Genomic DNA, 25,719 nt, shown 5'->3' with positions numbered 1-25,719 from the left:
GTTATAAAGTAAATTATTCTGAACAACAACATTATGAGTTGAAGTATGTTCTTAGTAACAACATTATTAATTAAAACAATATGATCAATGAATGTTATGAAGAAAAAAGATCTGAAAATAAAAATTATGTATTTTAAATGGTTCTTGGTAGTAACAGTATTGATAAAAAAATTATGATTACTAACTGTTATGAGCTCCGATGGTAGTAATAAAAATGTATGAATAAAAAAAGTATGAAAAATAAAATTATGAAGAGAGATTATTATGAACACAAATCGGTAGTAAGACAAAGAATAGGATTTAGAATTTTATGTGAGCCAATATAGAACCGTTCTGGGTAGATGGTTCGGTATGGACGGCTTATCAAGCTAAATATTGGGTACCTTATGTGGTTGGAATAACGCGTATTTTGGAATAAAAGTGAGTAGGCTGATGTGCTGTTGATTTGATCGCTTCTTAGCAAAAAATAAAATTACCCATAATTTCAAGATACTGGTTTTTATAGGTAAGAATAAAGTAGACATCGTGTTCTGAGAGAAGAATACAGAATTCTAGTTCTGAAAACAAAAGCATTGTAATTTTGGAACTAGAATTTCGATTTTCAACAAAAAAGTTGACAACCCTTGCTATTCTAAGGCTGGGCTGCACCATCTTACTTTTTTTAACAAACGTCAAAAGTATGTCAAAATCCATACAAAAACACCGGTTATGGTTATAGTGTTTTTTTTTTGTTTTGCTGGCAAAGGGTATAGAAAACAGTAGTCTAATTATTTTCAATTACTTATAATGTCAACCGCGTAATCAGGTCTTGTTAGTAACACTACACCCATTATTAGTCTAGTGTCATCATCATAATTATAAATATGCTTCGGAAAATAGTGGCCAAAGGTTCTGATTCATAAGCATCGGATATCCGACATTGGTACGTGTAAAAGTGCTCTAAAAGAGGTCCTGTATAGCTACTTCTTAGGAATTTGATTGGTGCTTTAGCTAGCTAAACGCTTAGGCCGAAATGCACTATCTTATTTTAACTTTAACAAATGTCAAAAATCTGTCAAACTCTATAAAAATAATAAAGGTTAACAGTAAGTTAGGTGGTGCAACTCAGCCTTGTGAAGTAGCACTTGTCGTGAAGCAGCAAATCGAACGCACAGCGTTGAATAGAGCTTTGCGATTGGTTCTTATGTCACCCTGTGCGTCCATGCGCACTGTGAGACCTCTAGTTAATGCTTATGAATACGTGCGTTAGTTTTCGGTCGGTTAACCTCGTTATTATTCTTTCAAAGAAACTCCGAGCACATAACTTGTCACTATCAAAAAGGTTCCTTTGATACCTACATTTAGGATTATTTAATTTTCTAAGGCTGGGTTGCACCACCTAACTTTGACCGTAACTTTAACGATAACCCGTGTTTTTTGTATCGAGTTTGACAGGTTTTTGACGTTCGTCAAAGTTAAAGTAAGATGGTGCAACCCAGCCTAAGAGTGGTCTAAATAATGACACTGAAATGATGAAACGTCAAACGACGCACTTTCGATCCAAACAGAACATCTTTGTCCTGTGGATCCAAAGTTAAGCACCAATCTTATCCTGAAAAAAATTACTTATTACACTGGCTATCTTTTTTTCTCTAGATTTAAGATTCAGTTCATAACATAGACGTTAAGTTTTATACTATCTTTTAGTTAAGACGCTATTTTTTCCTTTTTATTGATACTAGTACAAGTATAATGGATTAAAACGATAAATAACCACTAATATGAGTACACAACATCAATTATCTTCAGAGCCAATCAAACGATAGTTCACCCTAAGTAATTGTTTGCTAAGTTCACGTGACCGATCACGTAGGGCTATCTTCTTGATTAAAGGAGTTTTTCATAACATACCTATGTACAAATATCATGAAAATGGTAGTTTTTGTCAAGATGTATGTAAAAAAATACTAAGGTAACATACGGATATTGGTTCCATTTGCCATACTAACTTTACGACAGCTCTACATCAATCTTAGTTTTACCTGTGGTTTTACTGTGGAATGCACTTGAAGCTTTACAGCTCAATCTTACGTCAGTCCAAGGAGATTTTAAATACAAACGTGAATATAAATCAAGGTATTGTTGAATCAGAAAGGATCCTGTCATCCGCTTTGCAGTGCAAAGCCTTAAGTTCGAACTCCGTCTATGTTCCTATGATTAATTTCCTTGCGGTTCCAATGACAGTTTAACTTTCCCCCGGGACAAACTTGATTTCATTGGTTGGGTTTTTATTGGCTACACAGCAGTTGCAGCGGTGGGAACGAGAGGTGAAACAGTCTCGTTAAAAATCAACGGCAAAAATGCACCTGGCCAACCTAATAATCAGTACCGAACATCCCCAATGAATGACCGGGCGTCAGCGTACAACCTACGATAGCGAGGTTTGCATGGGAAAATGAATGCTATTTTACAGGCAATAGCATCATTTATTGAGATTCAAGCTAAGCTAATAGTTGAACGTGGGTGGGCATACATTTCTAGGAGGTATATAAAAAAAAACTAATGTTAGCGCGAGCTAAAGGAGCACAGCGCCATCTGTTATCCCAAATAGAAAATAAGTTTCACTAGGTTCTTGGTGGACTTGCTTTCACACTCAAACTTTACAGTCAGCGGCGCGATTGCTATCTGTCTCGGTTTTTATCGCCTGTATTTTATTTTTAGCTGGCACATTGCAAGGAATCCGGCGATCCGAACGTGAGCCGTAGGTAAAGTAATAACAAATAGCGCACCGCTGATTACCCGTTAAAATCCGTGCGACTACATATGCTTGTAGATTGTGGAGGCGAAAAGATTTGGATACAAGTATTTTAGCATACAGCACAAGAACGCTTTAATTGTTGAGTCATGTCTTTCTACGGGAGTTCACTGATGTACTCACTAATGAAAGACTCTCTATCTCTCTCTTTATATTTTGATTTCTCGCTTTTTTCATTCAACCGTTACAAGTTATTTCGATGTGGTTGGTCCATTGAGTCATCTTTTATGATTTTCACAAAGCATGGTATACACCAGTAGTTCGTTTATGAGAGGTGACTTTTGAGTGAGTTATTTGATAAAGTTAAGACAGAAGTTATTGTAGGTACGTAGTATCTGTGTCCTAAAACTATTTTATATTGCAAACAAGCTTTTAAAAAGCGCCTTTACACGTTCCATTAACACTACCACTACTTCGGAACCATTAAATGGGCCAGGACTGTGAAAAAGGAGAACAAGAAACTCATTATTTATGAATTAGTAAACCGATTTTGAACAATGAAAGCTCAAAGTACTAAGTACTTGAGTTGAGTTGTCTCAACTGGACAATCAAACAATTCTTGCTACAAATCCTCACATCTAAAGAATCTTACTCAATTTACCCATCTAGTCCTAAAATCTTAACCAACCATAGCCGTCTGATGGCGCAGCGGGGCGCTGTGTTTACATGCTGTGAGTACACATATAACACATAGTATGTTAGTGTATGTTATATGTTTGTGTATGTTATGTTAGCGGGTAGATGGATTACGTCCCGCGACGGGGCGTACCTATGATAGGTTATTGCTTTTAGAAAGCTTTAGTTGCAGCGTGTTTTGTAAGAAAACATGTACGGATTTTTTGCTTTAATGGTTTTTATACGAGATTTTTTAAAGAGGTTTATTCTCCGATATACCGATATATATGTAGAACTTTTAAGTTTAGAAAGACATGATTTTTTTGGTCTTTTAATACAGTTATTATTGCTCTGAAATAAAGGCCTGTAATAAGGGTTCTCCTTCCAGACAATTTTTGAGTCGCAAGAATCTTTCAAGCCGACTTTCATCAAAATCAATCATTGTCAGTATGTGATATGGAGGTCAACAGTCGACAATATATTAAACTATTCGTTTTGTTGCAAAACAGCACCAATTAACAACCATTTACTGCATTTACGATGTTGCTGTGTTTTAGCTTGACATACGCGGTCGTCTCTACCTATTCATCATTCGTTTTCCAGTAGGTTGCCTCCACTCCAGAACCTGCTGCTCCATCGGCCGTCAGTTCTGCGTACTATGTGCTCTGCCCATTGCCACTTCAGCTTGCTAATCTGGTTATGTCAGCGACTTTAGTTCGTTTACGGATCTCCACATTCCCGATTCGATTCCGTAAAGAAGCACCAAGCATAGCCCTCTCAATCGCACGCTGCGCAACTTTGAGCTTCTTTAAAAGGCCTATAGTGGGAGGCCACGTTTCTGCGAGCTACATATTGGTTGAGCACATGTCGAACTTGATCTATGTATATTGGGAAAGCTCAGGAATTAAACTGTTTACAACTTTAAATATATCTCTAAGGCTGTGGTCTCCTATAAACGCAGTAGGCTGCGTCACAATGTTTATTATTAGACATGTATTGAAGCGGTCTTTTTCAGATGACGACTAAAGACGTCGATAGGAACGATTTAAGCTGATGGTACGCCGCTTATGGCGTTTAATAGGACGTCGCTTGCCTCTCTAACTGACGTACCTGACATTTTGCAAAACTTTCAGGCGATTAGACAGATCGATTCGTCTTGTAAAATTGATTAAGATGGTGTAGATAACTCAGTTTCGAAAAAAATTACAGATACGTCAGTTAGAGAGACAAGCGACGAGGAGACCGTAGCCTTACTGAGAGTTTCTTGCGCCGCTTCTTCTCAGCCCTGGCCCATTTATTGTCCCGAAGCAGTGGTAGGGTTAATACTGGAACGTGTTAGTGCTTTTTAAAAGCTTACTTCAAAAATAAATGACTATTATCAGTTTTTTTTTACTTAAAAGCCAATGTGTGACAGTACCTACTATTTCTAGCTACATATTGGTGGAGCACATATCGAACTTGATCTATATTGGGAAAGCTTAGTAATTAACCTGCTCACTGGACCGCGACGCGCGCGCGTTCGTCACATCGTTGTTAAACGATTTGTCATACGGCGGATTAATTAACGGGCTAGTTCTAATACAGGGTGGTGATTTAGACACACGTTTATTAGTATGAAATATCTTTGTATTAAACTTTCTTGTTCTCGAAACTCTACAAGAAGTACTTGTGATGTACCTACCTACCTATACTATTTAAAGAAAACACTTCCGAGCTAGCCGGTAATGTTGCCACGCTTAATTCTGGCTCACTTGACAGGTTCTCTTAATTTACTTAAGTACATCGTATTCATTCGAAAGCTAAAGGTTTAAAAATCATTTAGTTACCTGCATCACGTTTTACGAAAGAAAGTGTACATGGAACTTTAATCTTCTGGTTAAATTCGTTAAGGGTTCCTATTTATATTGCGTTTCCGATATTTTTCAGTGTTGCAAGGATTTCTTAGAAAAATTTTGTTTTTTTTTGAGTGAACTAGAACACCTACATGAAACCATTGCATGAAATAACTCTGAGTGATTTAATTCACGTCATCCTAATTTTGATTAAGTACCTAATTCTGAATAATACCGAAATCAAAGCTCTTTTTTCATCCAAAAGTGTCTGCACCCAATTAATATATGGGTCAAAGGAAATCCGAAGTTATTATACATCCCACCAAGATGACGATTGTAACATTTGTAACTGAAGTTGAGTAAATACGTGAGACGCGAAAATTTGCACTTTGGCACTGCTCCAGGATCTGGGTGACGCCTCCAGACAAATCTACGTCTGCTCGGTTTAGGGATTGCCCTAGATCGAGTTTCGATTTTTGGATAAAATATCCTTCATATCATCATAGGTCCATGGTCCAGACTATTAATTACTTATTAAGTAATTTAAGGATTAGATTACGTATATTTATAATGCTTAAGTTCAAATACCATACTACCCATAAAATACAGATGATAACATGTCAAATCAAATCAAAACCATTTATTGCATGCATACATGTTGAGGTAAACAAGGACGGGATTTATGTTATTATGACATAATTATACTTTTTGGAATAGGAGCATTTTTGCCCCAACGATGTATTTCGGTATTAGATTGGCCGGTTAAAAAGGGGAATATTAGTTGAGGTTCATTCAGTTTCAAATCTATACTAATATTATAAATGCGAAAGTAAGTCTGTCTGTCTGTCTGTCTGTCTCGCTTTCACGCCTAAACCACTGAACCGATTTTGATGAAATTTGGCAGAGATATAGTTTGAGTCCCGGGAAAGGACATAGGATAGTTTTTATCCCGGTTTTTATAACAGGGACGCCGCGATGAAGTTTTTCTGTGACAGATAAAATTCCACGCGGGCGAAGCCTCGGGCGGAAAGCTAGTTATATTATAAATGCGAAAGTAACTCTGTCTGTCTGTCTATCTGTCTCGCTGTCACTCCTAAACCACTGAACCGATTTTGATGAAATTTGGCATAGATATAGTTTGAGTCCCGGGAAAGGACATAGGATAGTTTTTATCCCGGTTTTTATAATAGTCACGCCACGATAAAGTGCTTCTGTGACAGATAAAATTCCACGCGGACGAAGCCGCGGGCGGAAAGCTAGTATTTTGATAAATGATCCTCACTGAAAAAAATAGTTTGGTTACAGCTTACACAAAAAAGTGACTTGCGAACTGGAAGTTACTACTACTATACTAAATTAACCGAACTTTTTTGTAGTGAGCTAAAGTTGGTTTGTATATAGGTTAAGACTCAGTTCAAGTCTATTCTTCTTCGTCTAGTCTTCTTTTATGAAAGCAGTAATCAATCATTTATTTTAGTGCTGCCGCTTAATTATGCGTTTCTTTTGTAACATATTTCTTTCCTTTCTTGTTTTGTGTGGTGTACAATTAAGTATTAATCTATCATCTATCTAACTAAACGGGACTATTCCCACCTCCTGTGTAGCCAGGATCTACAGCTTGACCGCCAATAACCCAATCAGTGAAGGTCAAGTTTGTCTCAGGATAAAAACTGTCGTTGGACCCGCAACGAAATTAATCAGAAGAACAAAGGAGGAGTTTCCCTCCGTTGCAAAGCGGATGACAGGTGACAAACTATCTACCTATCTACGGCTAGTTAATTAGTTTAGATAATTACTGCATAGTCGCACTGTCCATACTACAACCGTCAAACCGTAACATAACAAAACGAATGTAACAAACAGCCGACAGTTACGACGTTCAGCACGTCTGATGGTCTGTTGTAACTATAAATACTACAAGCCAATGAATCATTTGTTGTATCCCATGGGATACGTCATCCGCCCACGGACGGGATTGTTGTTTTACCTTGTGTGTCCTTTATTTGAAAAGGCGATTATCACACTGCGCCGCGCTCCACCGCGGTCCGCGTGATTTCATATAAAAAATCCCGCGCGCAGATGCGTTGTCAGTATGTTGTACCGCTTGTGCCGCGCGTGTTTTCTATACAAACTGAGGTACTTGCATACAATGATTAAATCTGTCGTCCCGCGTACCGCGGCGGAGCGCGGCGCAGTGTGATAATCGCCAAAATAATTGGTAAAATCTCTGTTACATCAGATAGGGAATTTTGATTATTAAATACAACTTTTTGTATGGGAACAATATCGAAAACTGATGCGAAAAATCTCTACATTCATTGAACAATTTTATTGCGAGAGCGACAGTAAAATTGTTCAATCCATAAAATTGTTTGTGGTGCTAAAATGAGTTTCTACCCACAAAATTTTTAAGGGTTGATTGACCTTAATAATACTTAAATTTTTCCATCTTAATTCGTATTCGTTTTGAATTAAAAATTCGCTCATCTATATGTATTTACTGCTACGTTACGAGTAACTTCAGAACGTTTCGAAACGATCGTGTCTGGCAATCGAATTTTTCTTTGTCTACAAATTTTAATACTGATTGATACTGAAAAACACGTTGATAGAACAATATGGTCTGATCAATGTTTATATTGATATTTTTATACATCCGTCCTGTTGTGCGTCCGCTATTCGCGCGTATTGTTATTGTGTATGCCCACACATTAACTATTTTGTTTATAAAACCATAACCTGAGAAGAACGGTCAATATAACAGATTATTATAAGAATAGCAAGATGAACTCCATTATTTCAGGGCTACTATAAAATGAATTTCAGTGAAGTGCTTTTAATTGATTGTTTATTAAGGACGTAGCACACTAATTATCCCGGAAAGGGATCGTAACCGTATCAACTCGAGGCGGTCAGTATTCTTTGTATGAACTCCATATTGAACGCACACTTATCCGCACCGTAACGTAAACGCCTCGCCTCGCGATTGACAGCGCGCGAAAGGCGATACGGTGTTGATCCCTTTCCGAGTTGATAAGTCTGTTATGAGTTTTATTTTTAAGTGACAAACTATCGCCCGTATTCACAAACGATGCTTGCTCAAGTGAATCAGCAAATTGAACGCACAGCGTTGAATGGAGCTGTGATTGGTTCGTGTGTCACCCTGTGCGTCCACGCGCACTGGGAGATCTTATAGTCATGTTTGTGAATACGGGCGTGCATCTCATATTATGACAGACGAGGTTGAAGCCGAGGGCAAAAGCTGGTAGGTATTATATGAAATTCATTAATCATTCCCATTCTGAAAAGTGACTGATCATCATTATTAAACCACTGTCTGTCTTACCAAATTGAACTTCTCCTATGTTCTATTCTGATTAATTTCGTTGCGAGTCCAATGATAGTTTATCTTTTCCCCGGGACAAACTTGACCTTCACTGGTTGGGTTTTTATTGGCGGTCAAGTTGTAGATCCTGGCTACACAGGAGTTGCAGCGGTGGGAACGAGAGGTGGGAATAGTGCCGTACCTACCAAATTGCCATTCCATATGCAACGCGCGTCTCTTGATTCTAACAGAACAATTTCGTATCTACTGAAACAATAAAAGCTTATCAGGCATCGATCTCTAGGTTTTGGCAATGCCAAAGTGGTAACGACCGCAGGTCAGTACCCTCTGAAAGATCAGTGACCTTTATATTTGGCAACTGACGGCAAAAAACTATTATTTTACTAGTTTTATAGCGGTGGGGAACAGCCAAAGATATTGGTAAAATTTCAATGCAAGAAAGATAATCCAATATTTTAAAGTTAGAGTAAGGTTATCCCGTTTAAAGTCTGTTGATGTCAAAGTCCTTGACAACCTATTATTCCGTAGGCGAGAGATACCTGTCACCAGTAATAATCAGCAACCGTTATTAAGATTGTAATTAACTTTCCTTTGTTATCGTGAAAGGCGACAAATTAATATGAATCACATCAGGCCTCTCCAACTTCTTAGTTCAGACAATATCTTAATTTCTTACAGTAATAAATTGCCTAACTTGTGTGTTTTCAGACCCCAAAGTAAACCTTCTTATAAAAATTAAAAGGCGACGACACAAGCTAATCTTAGTGCAGAAGCCCCTAGTCATAAGAATACTCTGTACATTAATGGCAATAATCATTTAATTTATTATTTATTTAATAACTCACAGTTCCGTCCCAAACACTTTGGAGGACACCGTCAGGTTTTAGTGAGTAGGCCCTGCCCATCTGGCAGGGAGAGCCTCACATAACCCACTGGTTCCCCCGGGCCAGTGGGTATGCAATTTCATGCATCGAAATTCGAAAAAGAAACTTATCAGGCCAGCCAGAATGGAGAATCGCTGACGAAAAAGAAGCTCATCAGGCCAGCCAGCATGGAGAATGTAGGCCAAATCCTCCATTTGCCTCTGGTGTTAAAGAGGCATTGTGGGACCGGCTGGAACGACGATGAAGACAAATTAGAGAGGGTCGTGCTCCTGCATGTCGTCGGTCCACCTTGTGGGTGGACGTCCTACGCTGCCTTTTCAGGTACCTACGCGGCCTCCACTCCTTTGACTTTAACAAACGTGAAATGTCTATCAAACTCCATACAAAAACACCGATTATGGTTGTAGTCACGGTTTAAATAAGGCGGTGCAACTCAACCTAAATAACCTGACGATGATGATAATTATTATTACTGACGGGATTGCTACTACCATGTACCTTAAGGCGATTAGAGTCCTCAATGACCTTGAGCGTATGACCTTCACGCCACGCGCAACACCCGCGTACCCCGCACGAAAACTCCGATTTGACACCGATCAAAATTACACGGGCATAGTAGATACAGAATAGAAGCTCTTTTTTCATACATTACTGCCTATTATTTTAAACTTGATATTGATGAACCTTGATGTCGGTGTCATTTAACTCAGGCGTTTTGAGTTTCCGATATTTCCGCACTGTTGCAAGCGCCATGGTCACGGAGTAACTGAAGAAACTTGCGGGTAAGATGTTATGGGCAGATATCGATTTACCTTTCGCAGTCTTTTATGATTTTGATGATGATGATATTTAGCTAAACGACCCTTAGTATGTTATCGTTCACGCTCCGTCACCTCGCAGCCATAACGCAGTTTACGTCTCTATCCCGTTTCGATTTTTATTTTACGATCGAACTCGTAAACGTATTCAAATCGGGCGTTTATCGTCGGCGACAAAACGTTGAGTGTTGGGCATTTGTTCGGCACAAGGACGGTGGTTTTAGTTTAACTGTAATAAATAATAACTAATATTATAAACTAGCTCCGTCTGCGGTACGAAGTGCGTACGCTGAAAATAGTTTGAAGCAATTTTCATTGAAGCTCCGTTCTTGTTGGTCATAGCAAAATATATGAGTAACCTATAACCTTTTTCAATAAATGTACCATCTAACACAAGAAAACATTTTTATTTCAAACCTGTAGTTCCTGAGATTAGTATGTTCAATCAAATAAACAAAGTCTTAATTAATAAGCGAATATAGTAATAATCGAATATAGTAATATAGGAACACAGTTCAACAGAACTGTGTTATACTATACGAAAAGGAACACCTTTTATACGTGTAAAACAATGATGATTGTGTGTTTCAATGATTATGAAATGATGTTAATTACTCAATTACTTATACAGTGTGTCCGGGCATGTAGTGATCAAACTTTAAAGGCGTAATCTATGAACAATTTTATCGATGAAAATACTTCAAATTTGGGGCTTGACCCATTTCTCGAAAAATTACATCGATTTAAGTTTTTAATTGTTAGTTTACACCTCTTTTTTAAAAAACAAGTGAAAGCGTGGGTAGCTTAACATTAATAGGCAAATATTTTATATCATGCGATAGCCAATAAAATTATCTATTAGTAGAAGAAGAAAGCAGACACAAGTTTCATACATTTTATGGGAGTAAGAATGGATTTAATTAGAAAAATACATTACTTTTTTCACTTCTTTTTCAGTTATTTTCCAACACAAGAAAAACCAGGTCGTTAAGGTATGTTTTATTTGCATTGTATTTTTAGTATTTGAGCTATTCTACAAAACGAATGTAAATTTATTAGTCTACGTCTATTAGTTTCGACGTAATTGTTGAACAAAGATACCCCTTCCCAGCGGTTTCCATAGCGCACGCGACATGCGAAAATGCACTGCCTGAAAGAATCACACAACCTATTCCGATTACTATGGAAACCGCTGGGAAGGGGTATCTTTGTTCAACAATTACGTCGAAACTAATAGACGTAGACTAATAAATTTACATTCGTTTTGTAGAATAGCTCAAATACTAAAAATACAATGCAAATAAAACATACCTTAACGACCTGGTTTTTCTTGTGTTGGAAAATAACTGAAAAAGAAGTGAAAAAAGTAATGTATTTTTCTAATTAAATCCATTCTTACTCCCATAAAATGTATGAAATTTGTGTCTGTTTTCTTCTTCTACTAATAGATAATTTCATTGGCTATCGCATGATATAAAATATTTGCATATTAATGTTAAGCTACCCACGCTTTCACTTGTTTTTTAAAGAAGAGGTGTAAACTAAAAATTAAAAACTTAAATCGATGTAATTTTTCGAGAAATGGGGCAGGCCCCAAATTTTAAGTATTTTTATCGATAAAATTGTCCCTAGATTTTGCCCTTAAAGTTTGATCACTACAAGCCCGGACACACTGTATATACATCATACATAAGGGTAAAAGCTCACATTAACGAAGTTAGGCTCTAATTCACTTTGACTTTTAGAGCTGGGCGGAATAACAAGTTGCATAATTATGTTATTGTTTTGCCAAGTTCCAGGCAAATATTATGATAGTTCTGAGTATGTATGTCTAGTTTTCTTCTTATAAACTTGTGACTCATTCATTAAGAAATAGTTCAGTCAAAAATAAATAAAAAACACTGAATTTCGCACCCGAATAGAGCAAGTATTTACACTACTATAATTCAACATCTATGTTGCAGTCAAAACTCATAATCGGTCAAAACCACTTTTGACTGCAAATAAATCAGTCAGTGGTTTTGACCGATTATGATTTTGACTGTAACATTTAGGCCCAGACCAGACGGTGAAACGCAACTGCAACGAAACTGCAACTGTTAGTTACTTTTGAGTTGCATCTAAGTTTGCCATAGCGTCCGTTGGGAGACCACACATGACGCAACCAGTTTGAAACTTTCAGTTTCAGTTTAATTCATAAGAAACATTAGAAAGTTGCAGTTTCGTTGCAGTTGCGTTTCACCGTCTGTCCTGGGCCTTACACTAATATTTTAAAGAGAAAAAGAGCAGAGAGAGAGTTTGACTGTTGAATTGAAGGCTCCAAAACTACTAACGAATTTTCAAAAGTTGTAGAACATTCATGCTGTGGCTTATGATGTTTTATCTAGTCCTGCGAAATTACTTTTGCAAATAGCCCCATTTATGAATGTCCTAAATATACATTTTCATTTTCTTTCCAGCTAAAAATGGCAGAGCAGCCAGCGGGAGCGACCACCCCGGGCGCCGACAGCGTTGCGGACCCATCGGCTGCGCCCGCGCCACGCAAGACCGCCCGCCCGCGAGGCAAGCCGCAGCCCGAGAGGCCTAAGCGGAGTCTCTTGTGCCTTGGCCTGAAGAACCCTTTGAGGAAGCTCTGCTATGATATTGTGGAGTGGAAGTATCCTTTGACAATAAACGGTCTGAATTCAGATTTTACGATCCGAAGGCTGACCTATTATGTCTAGGTCAAAGAATTCGCCTAGACATCCAGTGTGGCAATGTGGCCTAGCCTTCTGGATACCTTCCCCCAAGGCAGTGATTTGAACGATTTTTTAAGGCTTATATTTTTTTTATTAATGTTTAGTAATCTAATATTATAAATGCGAAAGTAACTCTGTCTGTCTGGGACTGAAACAGGGACGCGCGCGATAAGGTTTTTCTGTGACAGACAAAATTCCACGCGGGCGAAGCCGCGGGCGGAAAGCTAGTAAACTATAATTTTTTCAATTTCTCGTATGGTCGGCAATAACTTGTATCAAGTTAAAAGTCTGTCCTAATAAATTGTATCAAGTAGGTACTTTATAACATTTACAACAGTAGGTAGGTATAGGACAAAAACAATGGTAGGTAATTAATACCGTGCCAACAGGCCCCTGCTCAGCATTTATCGTGACATGCTCGAAAGGGCATGTCAAGAAGCTGGTCTTCCGCGGACTAAAACGTCATGTACTTTTCATATTAATTTTTGTCTTGAGTAGAAGATGACCACGTTCAAAATCTTAATTCAGAAGCGGGGCCTAATGCCCGTTTTCACCTTCAATCCCTAATTTCTAAGTGACCCCTATGGTAACACTTAACAGGCATTTTGTTTTCATAAGGGTCACTTAAATTAGGGATTGATGGTGAAAACGGGATAAACCTATGTTGCGGTAGCCTCCTTGACCGCGCAACGCTGGCCAGTAAGAAAACTACATATTTTTTCGACGACCAATTTCGCTGCTCTTTTGTTTTTGTCTTTCGCTCGTTTATTTTACTTTTTGTTTTGTTACAACAACTTCGATCTATTTATTTATAGTTAATGTGCTATTTCCATGTCAAATCAAATCTGCTAAATATGATATGTGTGTTATATTCACAATATTTAGATGACGCATTTTCTTACCAATAAAACTTCCTGAACACAATGTCCAGACCGTTCGAATACATGATATTAACAACAATATTCGCCAATTGTATAGCGCTAGCAGTATTCACTCCATATCCGTCCGGGGACACGAACAATACTAATCAAATATTGGTAAGTAAATCATTCTATTATTTATACAGGGTGTCCCAAAAATTGAGCATTTCAAGGGCTATCCGAATGTCGTCGCATGCCTCTCTAACTGACGTAACTGACATTTAGCAAAATTTTCAGGCGATTAGACAGATCGGTTCGTCTTGCAAAATGGTGTAGACACGGTAATACTATCTATACAGTATTCCAACTCGGCCATATTTTTCAAATAAATCTCAACAGCCACGCGGTACGTCACAGTATGACAACATGCGATAGGGCTGCCCACTTGCAGACCCTATTTTCATTACATCTGCCTACATAGACTATCTAGTTTTGTGAATGTATTTTGTGATTGTAATTTTTTATTTTATTTTGACAAACAAAATACTTTGTGAATGAAATAGGATAAAAATGCATGTTGTTTTGTGATTTAATAAAAAAAAATATTTGTGTTAAGATTTAGTAACAAATCTTGTAAATTTGCAACCATAAAATGTATTAGCCCTCGACTGAGGCGAACAAAATGCTTGATTATTATATTAGGTGTTAGGTAAATGGGTTTATAAGCGTTATTATGCATATAAATGGTATGATAAGTCATAAAATTGATATCATAATTTTAATCATTTCAATTTTTACACAAATCCGATTTTATAAATTTTATTTTGTATGAAAATTTATTACCGTGGTACATTCGCGACACCCCCGACTTTTGCATGTCGAGCGCATACCGAGATTTGAATTTCGAAGGTAAGCTCGCGTTTCGTCCGTTTATATGAAGTTACAATACTGTATGATAGTATTACCGTGGTGTAGATAACTCAGTTTCGAAAAAAATGTCAGATACGTCAGTTAGAGAGGCAAGCGACGATGTGTGTTCCGCAATTTTCGATATTTTTCCAGTTATGATTATTTGATACCTATGACTGCGCTTAGGCACTTTTGGATCACTATGGCGTGAATAGTTAAGACACAAGCTTGATTTTATTATTATTAGATGAATACTAGGCCTAGCTGATTCAGAAGTATTTAGAAGTAAACTAAAAAATTACGTTGTAAAAAAACATAACTCGAAAGCTATCAAAATTCGCATGGATTCGGTTAGCCCTATGATGCTCTGCCTCTTTGCTTCGGCTTGACACTATTTTTTGGGACAACCTGTATTCATCAAAGGCACCAAAATGGTCCTCTAGAGAATCTAACCATGGACATCCAATGTGAGAAACTCTCTACAGGGCCACAGACCGACACAGGCTTTAAAACCATCATGTGTCTTGTATATCATCATAAATACACAAGCTTTCTTTTATCGGCGATGCTAAAACGAATATGCAATTTGCAACGCCTGAGTGCGCTCATGAATTTCATTAAATTTTATAGCAAACAGGATTTATTGAGCAGTTTATATGAAATCGATTTGATCTTAAAATACTATTCTGTTCAGATCAATGGCGTTTGAGCTGTAATATTTTAATAAGGCACGATTGAATAACTGTTATTTACTTTTAATTGATATTTTATTAAGTTTAATCTACCTACTTTAGTTAGATGACTACGGAGTTGTAGAACGCGTCATCGTAGAGTTGTTTGAACATGGCAAAGTGTTGTCACTCGGTCAGGTTCCCAGGGCCCCGTTTACGCTATTTTGTAATTTCTCCAATTCAATAGCGTGAAGTCCAGTCTACATTCCAATTACACTCCAATTTCATTCCAGCTGATGTGCAATTCGGTATCGCGGTAAAGTTCATGCGCAAACAAAGGATTTATGCACTTTTCATTAAAAGTCCAAACACCTTATTTTTGAAACTAAAATTACTAAAACGTTCGTGTAGCGTTTGACCTGCGTGTGAGATATAGGCGCAGTTGCGCTCCGATTACAGTACAACGTCGTAAATGAACTAGTCGAAACGGCACCGCAATACGGATTTGTCAAAACAGCTGAAGTTCGTTCGTCGTCCAGTTGCGTTGCAGTTGAAAAATTTTAGCGCAATCGGGGCCAAGGTGGAGCATAGCGTAAAATCACTGTATTTGTTCTCAGGCTGCAAAAGATTTAGTATTATGTGCCTCGGAGAGCACATTAAGAAGTGTTTTCCATAGGTATTAACATTTAAAGACATTCACAAGATCGTGTTATATTTTGAACTAGCTGACCCGGCGAACTTTGTTCCGCCTTAATGGCAATAAATAACGGGATAAAAAGTATCCTTTGTCCTTCTCCTGGCTCTAAACTGCCTCCCTGACAATTTTCAGCTAAATCGGTTCAGCCGTTCTTGAGTTATAAGCGAAGTAACTAACACGACTTTCTTTTATATATATAGATATTCATATTTAGCGAAAATACTTCCGTATTGTTGTTGTTTTCAGGAAAAAGTAGAATGGATATTCATGGTGATTTTTACGGGAGAATGTATAATGAAGATTATAGCGTACGGCTTTCTGTTCCACCCTGGTGCCTACTTGAGGAACTCGTGGAATAGTTTAGATTTTACTATAGTCACTATAGGGTAAGTTTATTATAATAGAAGCGAAAATAGAAGTTAATAAGAGCCTTGTCACACTGGCGGATTACAAGCGTTTTCAAAGCGGAGCGGCGACGAAGCGAAGGCAGGGTACTCACCTGCCATGTGGCACGTAACGTAGCATGTAACGTAACCAACCTTCAAGTGAGTACGGCTCGTCCACGGTCATCGCCTATCTGGCTGCGAGCTCCTGAATCCGCCTTTGTGCTCGCAGTGATACCGCCACTCGGCGGGTCGCTGCGATCTCCCTGCGAACCACGCGCGAGCAGATCGCAGCGGACTCGTGCCTATGTACTCACTTGATACAGTATCTGATACATTACATGCTACACGGCTAGATGAGTACCCTGCTGAACACGCCGCGGCTGTGCGCCGAATATGTCGCGGATGCGCAACGTTTCTGCCTAGAGTTTAGACCACGTGTTCTCCGCGCATCTGCCAGTGTGGCAGCTCACTTAGGCCCAGTTTTTTTTATTCATAGTTAAAATAACTAATTGTTAAATTTTGCTACTAATGAAAGAAAGAAAGAAAGAAAAGTATTTATTCGATGCTAGTACAAAATAAAATAACAAATAATAATGGTTAAATATTAACTAAATGTAAACTAATAGTTAAAAAATGTAATAAAAGTCAAGCTAACCATTGCTCGAAAAACATTTTTTTCTGATACTTATCCAGTTGTTAACACAAAACTGGGTCTTAGGCCGAGTTTTTTTGATTCATAGTGAAAATAACCAGTAGTGAAATTTGACAGATGTCAAATGACAAGTGGTGAAAAAATGTTTTTCGAACAATGGTTAGCTTGACTTTTAGAACATTTTGTAACTATTACTTTACATTTTGTTAATATTAACTATTGTATATTGTAGTAAAATTTGACCATTAGTTATTTTAACTACGAATCAAAAAACTGGGCCTAAGGCAATGATAGTAGAAGAAGCCCAATGGTGTCAGTGTCGGCCTGGCCGAATCGAGATCCGAGGAACGCGGGTTCGAATCCCACCACTGGACTATAATGGTGAACCCATTCATAACACAAGTAGCACTTAACTCACTCAGTGCCTGAGGCATGGGAGCGGCACGGGAGGGTGTTTTTGTAACGTCAAACGTCAGCGAGACTTCAGATCTTCATATTTATTTGCTCTATTACGTGTCAATGTCACTCCTCCCGCTTCCATATATCAGGCACTGACAGTGTTATGGCGCAATTTCACTAGTCGATAGGGTCCGCATGCGGCGTGCGGGAGATTTCTGGAACGCATGCCACAGGGCCCGCATATAGGGAACCGTTTTCATTCGTCGATAGGGTCCGCATGCGGAGTGCGAGAATTTCTGGAACGCGTGCCACAGGGCCCGCAATCTGGGTGCGAAGTTTACTAAAAAATAGAAACAGACATGGCGCGTCAGAAAATCTGAATGATGAATGACGAATGAAATTCATACTGCATGCGGGGAATCCCCGCAGGCTTTGTACCGAACGCGTATCGACTTGCAACTTTCATTGGTCGTTATCTCGCATGCGGGGAGTCCCCGCATGCTGTATACCGAACGAGTTATCGACTAATGAAAATGCGCCATTAGGCTCTAGACCTGTAATTAAAACTGCTTATGATACACAGTATATCTTGATGTGACAAACTAACAATAGTATTCTGTCCACAGTATAGTCAGTATGATACTGCAGTATATATCAAAAGACTCGTTCGACGTGAAAGCTCTGAGAGCTTTTAGAGTATTGAGACCACTCCGGCTTGTGTCTGGCGTGCCAAGTAAGTTACGTTTGTTTTGAATACAGTAACATTGATTACATTGACATAGCATTTAGTAATGAACGGGATTATTCCCACCTCTCGTTCCCACCGCTGCAAGTCCTGTGTAGCCATGATATCTACAGCTTGACCTCCAATAAAAACCCAATCATTTAAGGTCAAGTTTGTCCATTTATTATTAGTTATAAATTCTTCTAATGAAGGTACTAATACCAAGAGCTGTGAGTAACTTAAGTTAGCTTAGTTTAGTTGGTATAGCTGGTGCAGTTTTCCATAAGAGCAGATTGAAAATTATGCAAATACTAGGGAAAACTGCGTCAACTACGCAAGTAAGTATTTAGCTTCTGGTCAGCAACCGGCATGATGCCGTCATCATCAGGTCATTTAGTCTCCACTGCAGGAACACGACTCTCCAAATTACCAAAGGCAAAAGAAGGATTTTTGGCCTACATTCCCCATGCTAGCCTAATTAAAGATTATTATAAGTGTTTTCAGACTGATTTTGTCTTAGAATTATGGGTCATTTATGTCAACAATTAATTAGACAATTTATTGATAGGACATCATTATACTGTCTCCAGAAGCATTGCTTTTATTAAGGAAATTATGCAAATTCTTGTGTTTAAGGTCTCCAAATCGTGTTGAACTCAATCCTGAAGGCGATGGTGCCTCTATTCCACATAGCCTTCTTGGTGCTCTTCGTCATCATCATCTACGCCATTATCGGTCTGGAGTTGTTCTCTGGAGTCCTTCACGAGACTTGTTATATCAATAATACTAGTAAGTATACGTATTGTATAATGAGAGTTTTAAATATTTAGTTTGTTGTTTGAAATGTTTCAACCATGTCCCATCCTCTGCTATACAAAGATCCTCGCGATTTCTACAACGACCAGTCCTGCACTGCTCTCATCCAGGTCCTTCCCGTGATCTTCACCAGACCGTCGGTCCAGCGAGTGAGAAACCTGTCTGTCTGCGTCTTTTGGTCCGTTGTCGCTACTCAAGAACTTTTCTGCCCCAATGGTCATCAGTACAGCTGATCGTATCTGTGTGCCCAGCCTACTGCCAAAATGTGATAGCATCTTCATACATAATTAAGGTGCTGTCAAAATAGACAGTTTATTTTCACCAGCCGATAATGTTGTCCCAAATTGGAGGTTGGATAAGCTATTATTTGGGACATGTATAATATAATAGGTGGAATTGTGTAAAGCAATCGTAATTATTTGGCAGTTCATAACGTACGATTATTCTGTCAAACGCTTTGTATAACTGACTTTATCGTACGTTATGAACTGTCAAATGATTACGATTGCTTTACACAATTCCAGCTAATGTCCTAAAAACGGGCTATATTAATAGAATTTGTTATTTTTAGATGACATGGTTGATGGGGCTACCCCATGCAATAAAGACGGGGATGTGGGTTACAAATGTTCCGAGGATGAGATCTGCAGGGGTCCGTGGAAAGGAATCAACTACGGTATTACAAATTTTGACCACATAGGGTACTCTATGTTGACCGTTTTTCAATGCATTACCCTTGAAGGGTGGACTGATATTATGTACGCTGTAAGTATTTATCCTTGATCATATAAATCTACTGTCACTTTGTAATAAACACTTTTTTCTTGTATTCTACGGAGTCCTATCCCATAAGAGTTTGCACTTATTGAAGTACAAGTAGATCTCATTTTAAATTAATTAAAAAAATGTTCTTCCGTTTTCTAGCTCGTCGTGTATAATTATGTAGTTATATTTTGTTTGTTATTATGGTATTTTCCAGATAGCTGACGTAAAAGGGAACACATGGGCGTGGATCTACTTTGTGACGTTGGTTATCTTTGGAAATTTCTTCGTCATGAATCTAATTCTTGGTGTGTTATCTGGGTAAGGAATTTCATACAAGTTAATACTGGCCACCTCGAGTTGATACGGTTGCGGGTTGATAAGTGTGCTTCGTCCTTTATTCTACCTACTAGATTTTTATGATTAGCAAAGGTTTCAGTAAAAACTTTAAACATTTGCGTTAATCCATAAAATAAAAGGTTTTGCGTCCTGCAAGTAAAATATCATTATTCTTTCAGAGAGTTCTCAAAAGAGAGAGAGAAGGCGAAAAACCGCGGTGATTTCCAAAAATCTAGAGAAAGGCAACAATTTGAAGAAGACTTAAAAGGATATTTAAATTGGATAACTGTAGCTGAAGAGTTAGACCTAGAAAACGATCAAACTCAGAAAGAGGACGATCAGGATTCGCAAGGTAAATAAATCTTAAATTTAAGACAATATTGTCTTGTGAAATCTTATGAAGCTTTTGATAAAGTTGCCGTAAGCAAAATGATTCCTACAGACATTAGTATTTACAGGTAAAAAAGACAGAAATAGCAACGAAGGATCTCAAAATAATGTTAATATGAACGGCGATCAACAGTACAATCAGTCTACAACGTGCAAAATGTATTGCAGAAGGTTTGACAAGGTACTATTTTATGCCTCTTTCTATTTAATTTAATATTTTATGTAGTCATTAATAAAATCACGCAATGACGAAAATAAATGTGTGTTGAGAACTTGCAATTGAGTAAATTTATCTTTATTACTTGAACGTGTAATTAATCGAAGATATCAAAACGCGTTTCCAAGAAAATATTTGCATAATTTAGGTATTATCTGTTAATAAAATTTTCAGGTAAACAGAAGAATGAGAAGAACTTGCAGAAAAGCAGTAAAATCACAAGGATGTTATTGGGCAATCATTGTTTTAGTATTTCTCAACACTTTGGTTCTGGCAACGGAGCATTATAAGTAAGTAAATTATTGGATCTCCATTAATATTATTAGTTTGACCATGAAGTTATTAATAACCCATTAGATCTCTTTAGATCTTTATCACGCATTTACGAATGGAATGTTTAATAAATAAACCATAAATTTTATTTTCGGTTGCAGCCAACCGAAGTGGCTAGATCAGTTTCAAAACATAGCAAATTATATTTTCGTGGTGCTATTCACTATGGAGATGTTGGTCAAAATGTACGCTTTGGGATTTCAAGTAAGTATGAATTTTTTTACTGTTTACGAAGTCCATTGATAAACATAAACACACAGTCGACTTACGGGACAGACAAGTAATTACACATTTATATCAGCTAATAATTAATTCTGCATTGCAGCAATACGACCCTTTTTAATTTACCAGACAAAAGAAGTATTTGTATCTTCTAAATATATAAAAGGAGAAACTGACTGACTGACTGACAGATCAACGCACAGCCTAAACGGCTAAACGTAGGCACTTGAAATTTGGAAGGGACGTAGCTTAGGTACCGTAGAGGTGCACTAAGAAAGGAATTCCCGAAATTCCCACGGGAACGGGAATTAGCGGGAAAAATGGGATTCACGCGTACGAAGTCGCGGGCGGCCGCTAGTCAATAATATTTCAGTCATTTTGTTTTATGGTCTGTTGTTATGGAAAGTCAATTATATTTTTTCTGGCCTCTTGTGCGTGCATGTGAACTCATGGATAATTTAGCGTGTAAAGCCTGGTCCGTGAGGACGTAGAATTTTGGCCAATGACCCCCAGCTACCCATCCTTATCGCTCGCGCGTAATTATGTTGCTCGCGCTCGCACACTTACTGCGGGTGCGCGTCGCACAGTCGCGACAGCAATATAATTACGCGCGAGCGATAAGGATGGGTAGCTTGGGATCATTGGACAAAATTATACGTGCTTACGGACTAGGCTTTACCGATAACACTCAAACATTAGCGGAAGAACGGTGGGGCGCGTCTTCGTGGATGAAACGATCTATAATTAATTACTTACCTTGTACTGCTTCCAGGGTTACTTCGTCTCCTTGTTCAACCGCTTCGATTGCTTCGTCATGATCTGTTCGATCCTCGAGCTGGCTCTCACCATCACGGACACCATCCCACAGCTGGGCATCTCTGTGTTGCGTTGTGTCCGATTGCTGCGAGTCTTCAAGGTCACTAAGTAAGTTGTCACTGTAACAAATGAAATACATAAATTAAACATGCATGGTGCAAAGCTTAATAAATAAAAATAAATCGTATCCTATCCGAGAGGTGATTCTGGTGCTTAAATAAAATAACAAATTGTGTACGAGACCATCATCTAATTCTAAAAAAACAAGATTTCTCCATATTTTTGAACGATCTGTGGGAAGAGAATCAGACCATGACTTATCTACTTGAGTCTTCCTTGTGGTCCAAAGCCTGTATAAGAGAAGATCTGGAGAGCTACGAGGAATGCGATTAGAGTTGTCGACGTCATTATACATAGAGCCGTTATTAGAACGATAGCTACTAATTAAAACTATTGCGAATAATTTCTAACAAAATGTCCCTAAAAATAAAACATATAACTGAATTGCCAATGATATTTTGTCAAGCATAACGATCCATTCACTTTTTTCAGGTACTGGCGCTCTCTCTCCAATCTGGTAGCGTCTCTTCTCAACTCGATCCAGTCCATCTTCTCCCTCCTTCTGCTTCTGTTCTTGTTCATCATGATCTTCGCACTGCTCGGCATGCAGGTGTTTGGAGGTCGTTTCGATTACGAGGCAGAGGTGCAGAAAGAAAGGCACAACTTCGACTCTTTCTGGCAGGCTGTGCTGACGATGTTTCAGGTAATTGAAAATGTATAATATTAGAAAATTCTAGAAATACCACCCACATTGTTGAAACAATTTATTTTTTTATGATTTTTTTATGCATAACAAGGCAGGTATTTGAATATTTTCGTTTACCTATAAATTAGTAGGTGTAGTAGAAGACGTAGTTTTAAAATCAAAAATATTTATTCAGTTTAGACCACAAGTGGCACTTATGAACGTCAATAGAAAAAATAAAAAAAGAAAAGGTAGCCCTTATGGGGCACTTTACATGTCTCCTTATCTTTGATAATGAAAATGCTTTATTATTATGTTTAGTCTGCGTCTTTGTTGTACATAAAGAAGGTGGCAGAAGATGAATTATAGTCACAGGCATTAAATTCTATGTTATGTCTTATACTATGTTCTTAAAAAAATGACCTCATTTCAGATTTAAAGAAGATATTAGATAGATGAGTGAAAGTCCCTGTCTTCCAGCTTTAATACTCAAAATTTTTGGTTAATGGTTTGGTGATGAACAAAAATGATTAAATTTCAGAATACCTAGGCTAGAACCGATAACGATGACATTACATTATAAGATTTGCAAAAAGCGCAGTTTACATCGAAAAAAGGTTTATTTTCAATTAATCTGTTTTCAGATCCTCACCGGTGAAGATTGGAACGTGGTCATGTACCATGGCATCAATGCTTACGGCGGAGCAGGTACACCTGGCATGCTCGCTTCTATCTACTTCATCGTCATATTCATCTGTGGTAACTGTATCCTTTTACAATAAAATACCATTGAGATTAATTAGCTATTCTAATCAATTAGTTTGCCATGATTGAGATTGATTCAACCCATTTCATAGTATGGAACTACTTCTATTTTCGTAAGTCATTATTTTCCACTCCGTTGTGATCATGACATCAAAATGACTTTGATACATTTTTGAAGTGGCAAGGGCAAGGCACATAGTACGCAGAACTGACGGCCGATGGGGCAGCAGGGTTCTGAAGTGGAGGCCACGTACCGAAAAACTGTTCATTCACATAGATAAAAATAATCGTAAAAAAGTTAAACCAGGATAAATAAAAAGAAATGTGACTCAATATTTTCCTCAACCAAATAAATCAGATATTCTGCTGAACGTGTTCTTGGCTATCGCTGTGGACAATCTAGGAGATGCCGAAGAAATGGATGAAATCGAGAAAGCTAAAGAAGTAAGTTTAGTATAAATAACAAATGCCATTTTGTGTTTGATAATAATTACTAATCTTATTAGAAAGTAGAGAAAAAGCAACTAGCAATTGCTTATGATAAGTCTAGTAAATAAAATAACAATAATAGAAATTATGTAAACTGTAATATTTTTAAAGGATGCTGATAATCCCGAAGCTGGAAACCCTCAGCTTGACGAGGAGAGAGGCGAAACTGACGACGAGTACGTCAATGAAGAAGAGGGATATTCTAGCGAAGGGTATGCAAATAAAAATCGTTTTAAATGATAATAACAAGAAGGAAATTTACTATTCACTTACTAATTATTTATGGAATAAATGACTATGACTATGACTGTAGATTAGTTAGCTCGATTTAATAAGTGATGATACTTAATTATTATTATTAACAATAACAACGTTTCAAACAGCCGGCCTTACAAGAAATACAAAAGGGTACCAAGGTAAGACAAATAGTATAATAATGTACCTAACTTAAGTGTAAATAAGTCTATTTATGTTATTAAAATGTTAAATAACATTATCTAAAAAAACATGTTGTAAGCCATTACACTAGAATAATAACAATATTCGAAATAAAATTATATTAAATGATTTTTTCAAATACAGGTCAGACCACGAATACGAAGAGACGGGTTCAGAAGAAGACGCAGAAGAACAGGAACAAGAAGAGAGAGACAACGCAAACGATGCACTGGTCGCTACTGAGAAATTGCAAAATGGTAACTAAATTCCTACTTTAAAACTAAAATAATACTAACATAATGGATAGTTGTTAAAATGTGAGTCGCTCATACACAAAGATCATTCGCCAAATCACGAATGTTCTAGATGAAACCTAAAACGCCTACGAACGCTAACCTTACAACCTAGACCCCATGGTAGAGCACCTAGCTTGATGCGATAAAACTTTAGAATATTGGAGTAGCTTTATTTATTATATTACACATGGGCTAAAATTTAGTGATAATTTATGATGAAAGCAGTAGGGGCGTCCATCCATTAGGTGGACAAATGCACAATACACGACCTTATAAAGGTAGCAAGAAGGCGCTAGATGCAGGTCGCTATGTAGCAACCGAATGATATGGAATTCATTGGGGGAAGCCTATGTTCAGCAGTAGCCGTCCTGTAGCTGAAATGATGATGATGAAGAAAAGCAAAAAATAAAGCACATTCTGAATGCATTTTAAAAGAGAAACTCAATATTCCAGGTGACGTTAAAAAAGATGAGAACCAAGAGAAACGGCCAGCAGGAATCTCGGCGAGGCCTCGGAGGCTGTCGGAGGTGGAGATCAAGTCGCAGGAGAAGCCTATACCGGACGGCAGTAGTTTCTTTATATTCTCCAAAACTAATTGGTGAGTATAAGAATGATACAACTTCAGAGTTCCCTGTTACAATGTTTCTTACGCAAGTCATTCATGCTTACTTAATAAGAACAATTGCCCATCAATAGTAAATCGCCTTGATTAAGCAGTATCTATGGATACTTATATTAAGGATCATTAATTTATTACATAGCGTAC

General features: G+C 37.7%; 1 protein-coding gene across 3 annotated transcripts in view; it reads left to right on the top strand.

Annotated features, from left to right (window-relative positions):
- Positions 1–25,719, top strand: part of LOC114365957 (muscle calcium channel subunit alpha-1) — a 55,988-nt gene that overhangs the window by 10,670 nt on the left and 19,599 nt on the right. For all 3 annotated transcript variants that reach the window (XR_003656989.1, XM_028322705.1, XM_028322703.1), the window contains exons 2-19: positions 12,749–12,945; positions 13,959–14,064; positions 16,411–16,550; positions 18,228–18,334; positions 18,962–19,114; positions 19,713–19,906; positions 20,121–20,224; positions 20,422–20,594; positions 20,701–20,813; positions 21,024–21,139; positions 21,284–21,386; positions 22,177–22,328; positions 22,773–22,983; positions 23,610–23,730; positions 24,089–24,174; positions 24,331–24,431; positions 24,802–24,914; positions 25,407–25,551. Coding sequence is in view for 2 of the 3 variants with exons in the window: in XM_028322705.1 (XP_028178506.1) it covers positions 12,755–12,945; positions 13,959–14,064; positions 16,411–16,550; positions 18,228–18,334; positions 18,962–19,114; positions 19,713–19,906; positions 20,121–20,224; positions 20,422–20,594; positions 20,701–20,813; positions 21,024–21,139; positions 21,284–21,386; positions 22,177–22,328; positions 22,773–22,983; positions 23,610–23,730; positions 24,089–24,174; positions 24,331–24,431; positions 24,802–24,914; positions 25,407–25,551 (2,429 nt within the window). In the remaining variant the exon portion in view is untranslated. The remainder of the gene's footprint in view (positions 1–12,748; positions 12,946–13,958; positions 14,065–16,410; positions 16,551–18,227; positions 18,335–18,961; positions 19,115–19,712; positions 19,907–20,120; positions 20,225–20,421; positions 20,595–20,700; positions 20,814–21,023; positions 21,140–21,283; positions 21,387–22,176; positions 22,329–22,772; positions 22,984–23,609; positions 23,731–24,088; positions 24,175–24,330; positions 24,432–24,801; positions 24,915–25,406; positions 25,552–25,719) is intronic.

Source organism: Ostrinia furnacalis, unplaced genomic scaffold, assembly GCF_004193835.3.
Source record: "Ostrinia furnacalis isolate ACB-3 unplaced genomic scaffold, ASM419383v2 OfSCF7708, whole genome shotgun sequence".
In the NCBI taxonomy this organism is placed as follows: Eukaryota; Metazoa; Arthropoda; class Insecta; order Lepidoptera; family Crambidae; genus Ostrinia; species Ostrinia furnacalis.
Note: the sequence above shows the minus strand (reverse complement) of the source record. Positions and strands in the feature narration are given on the sequence as shown.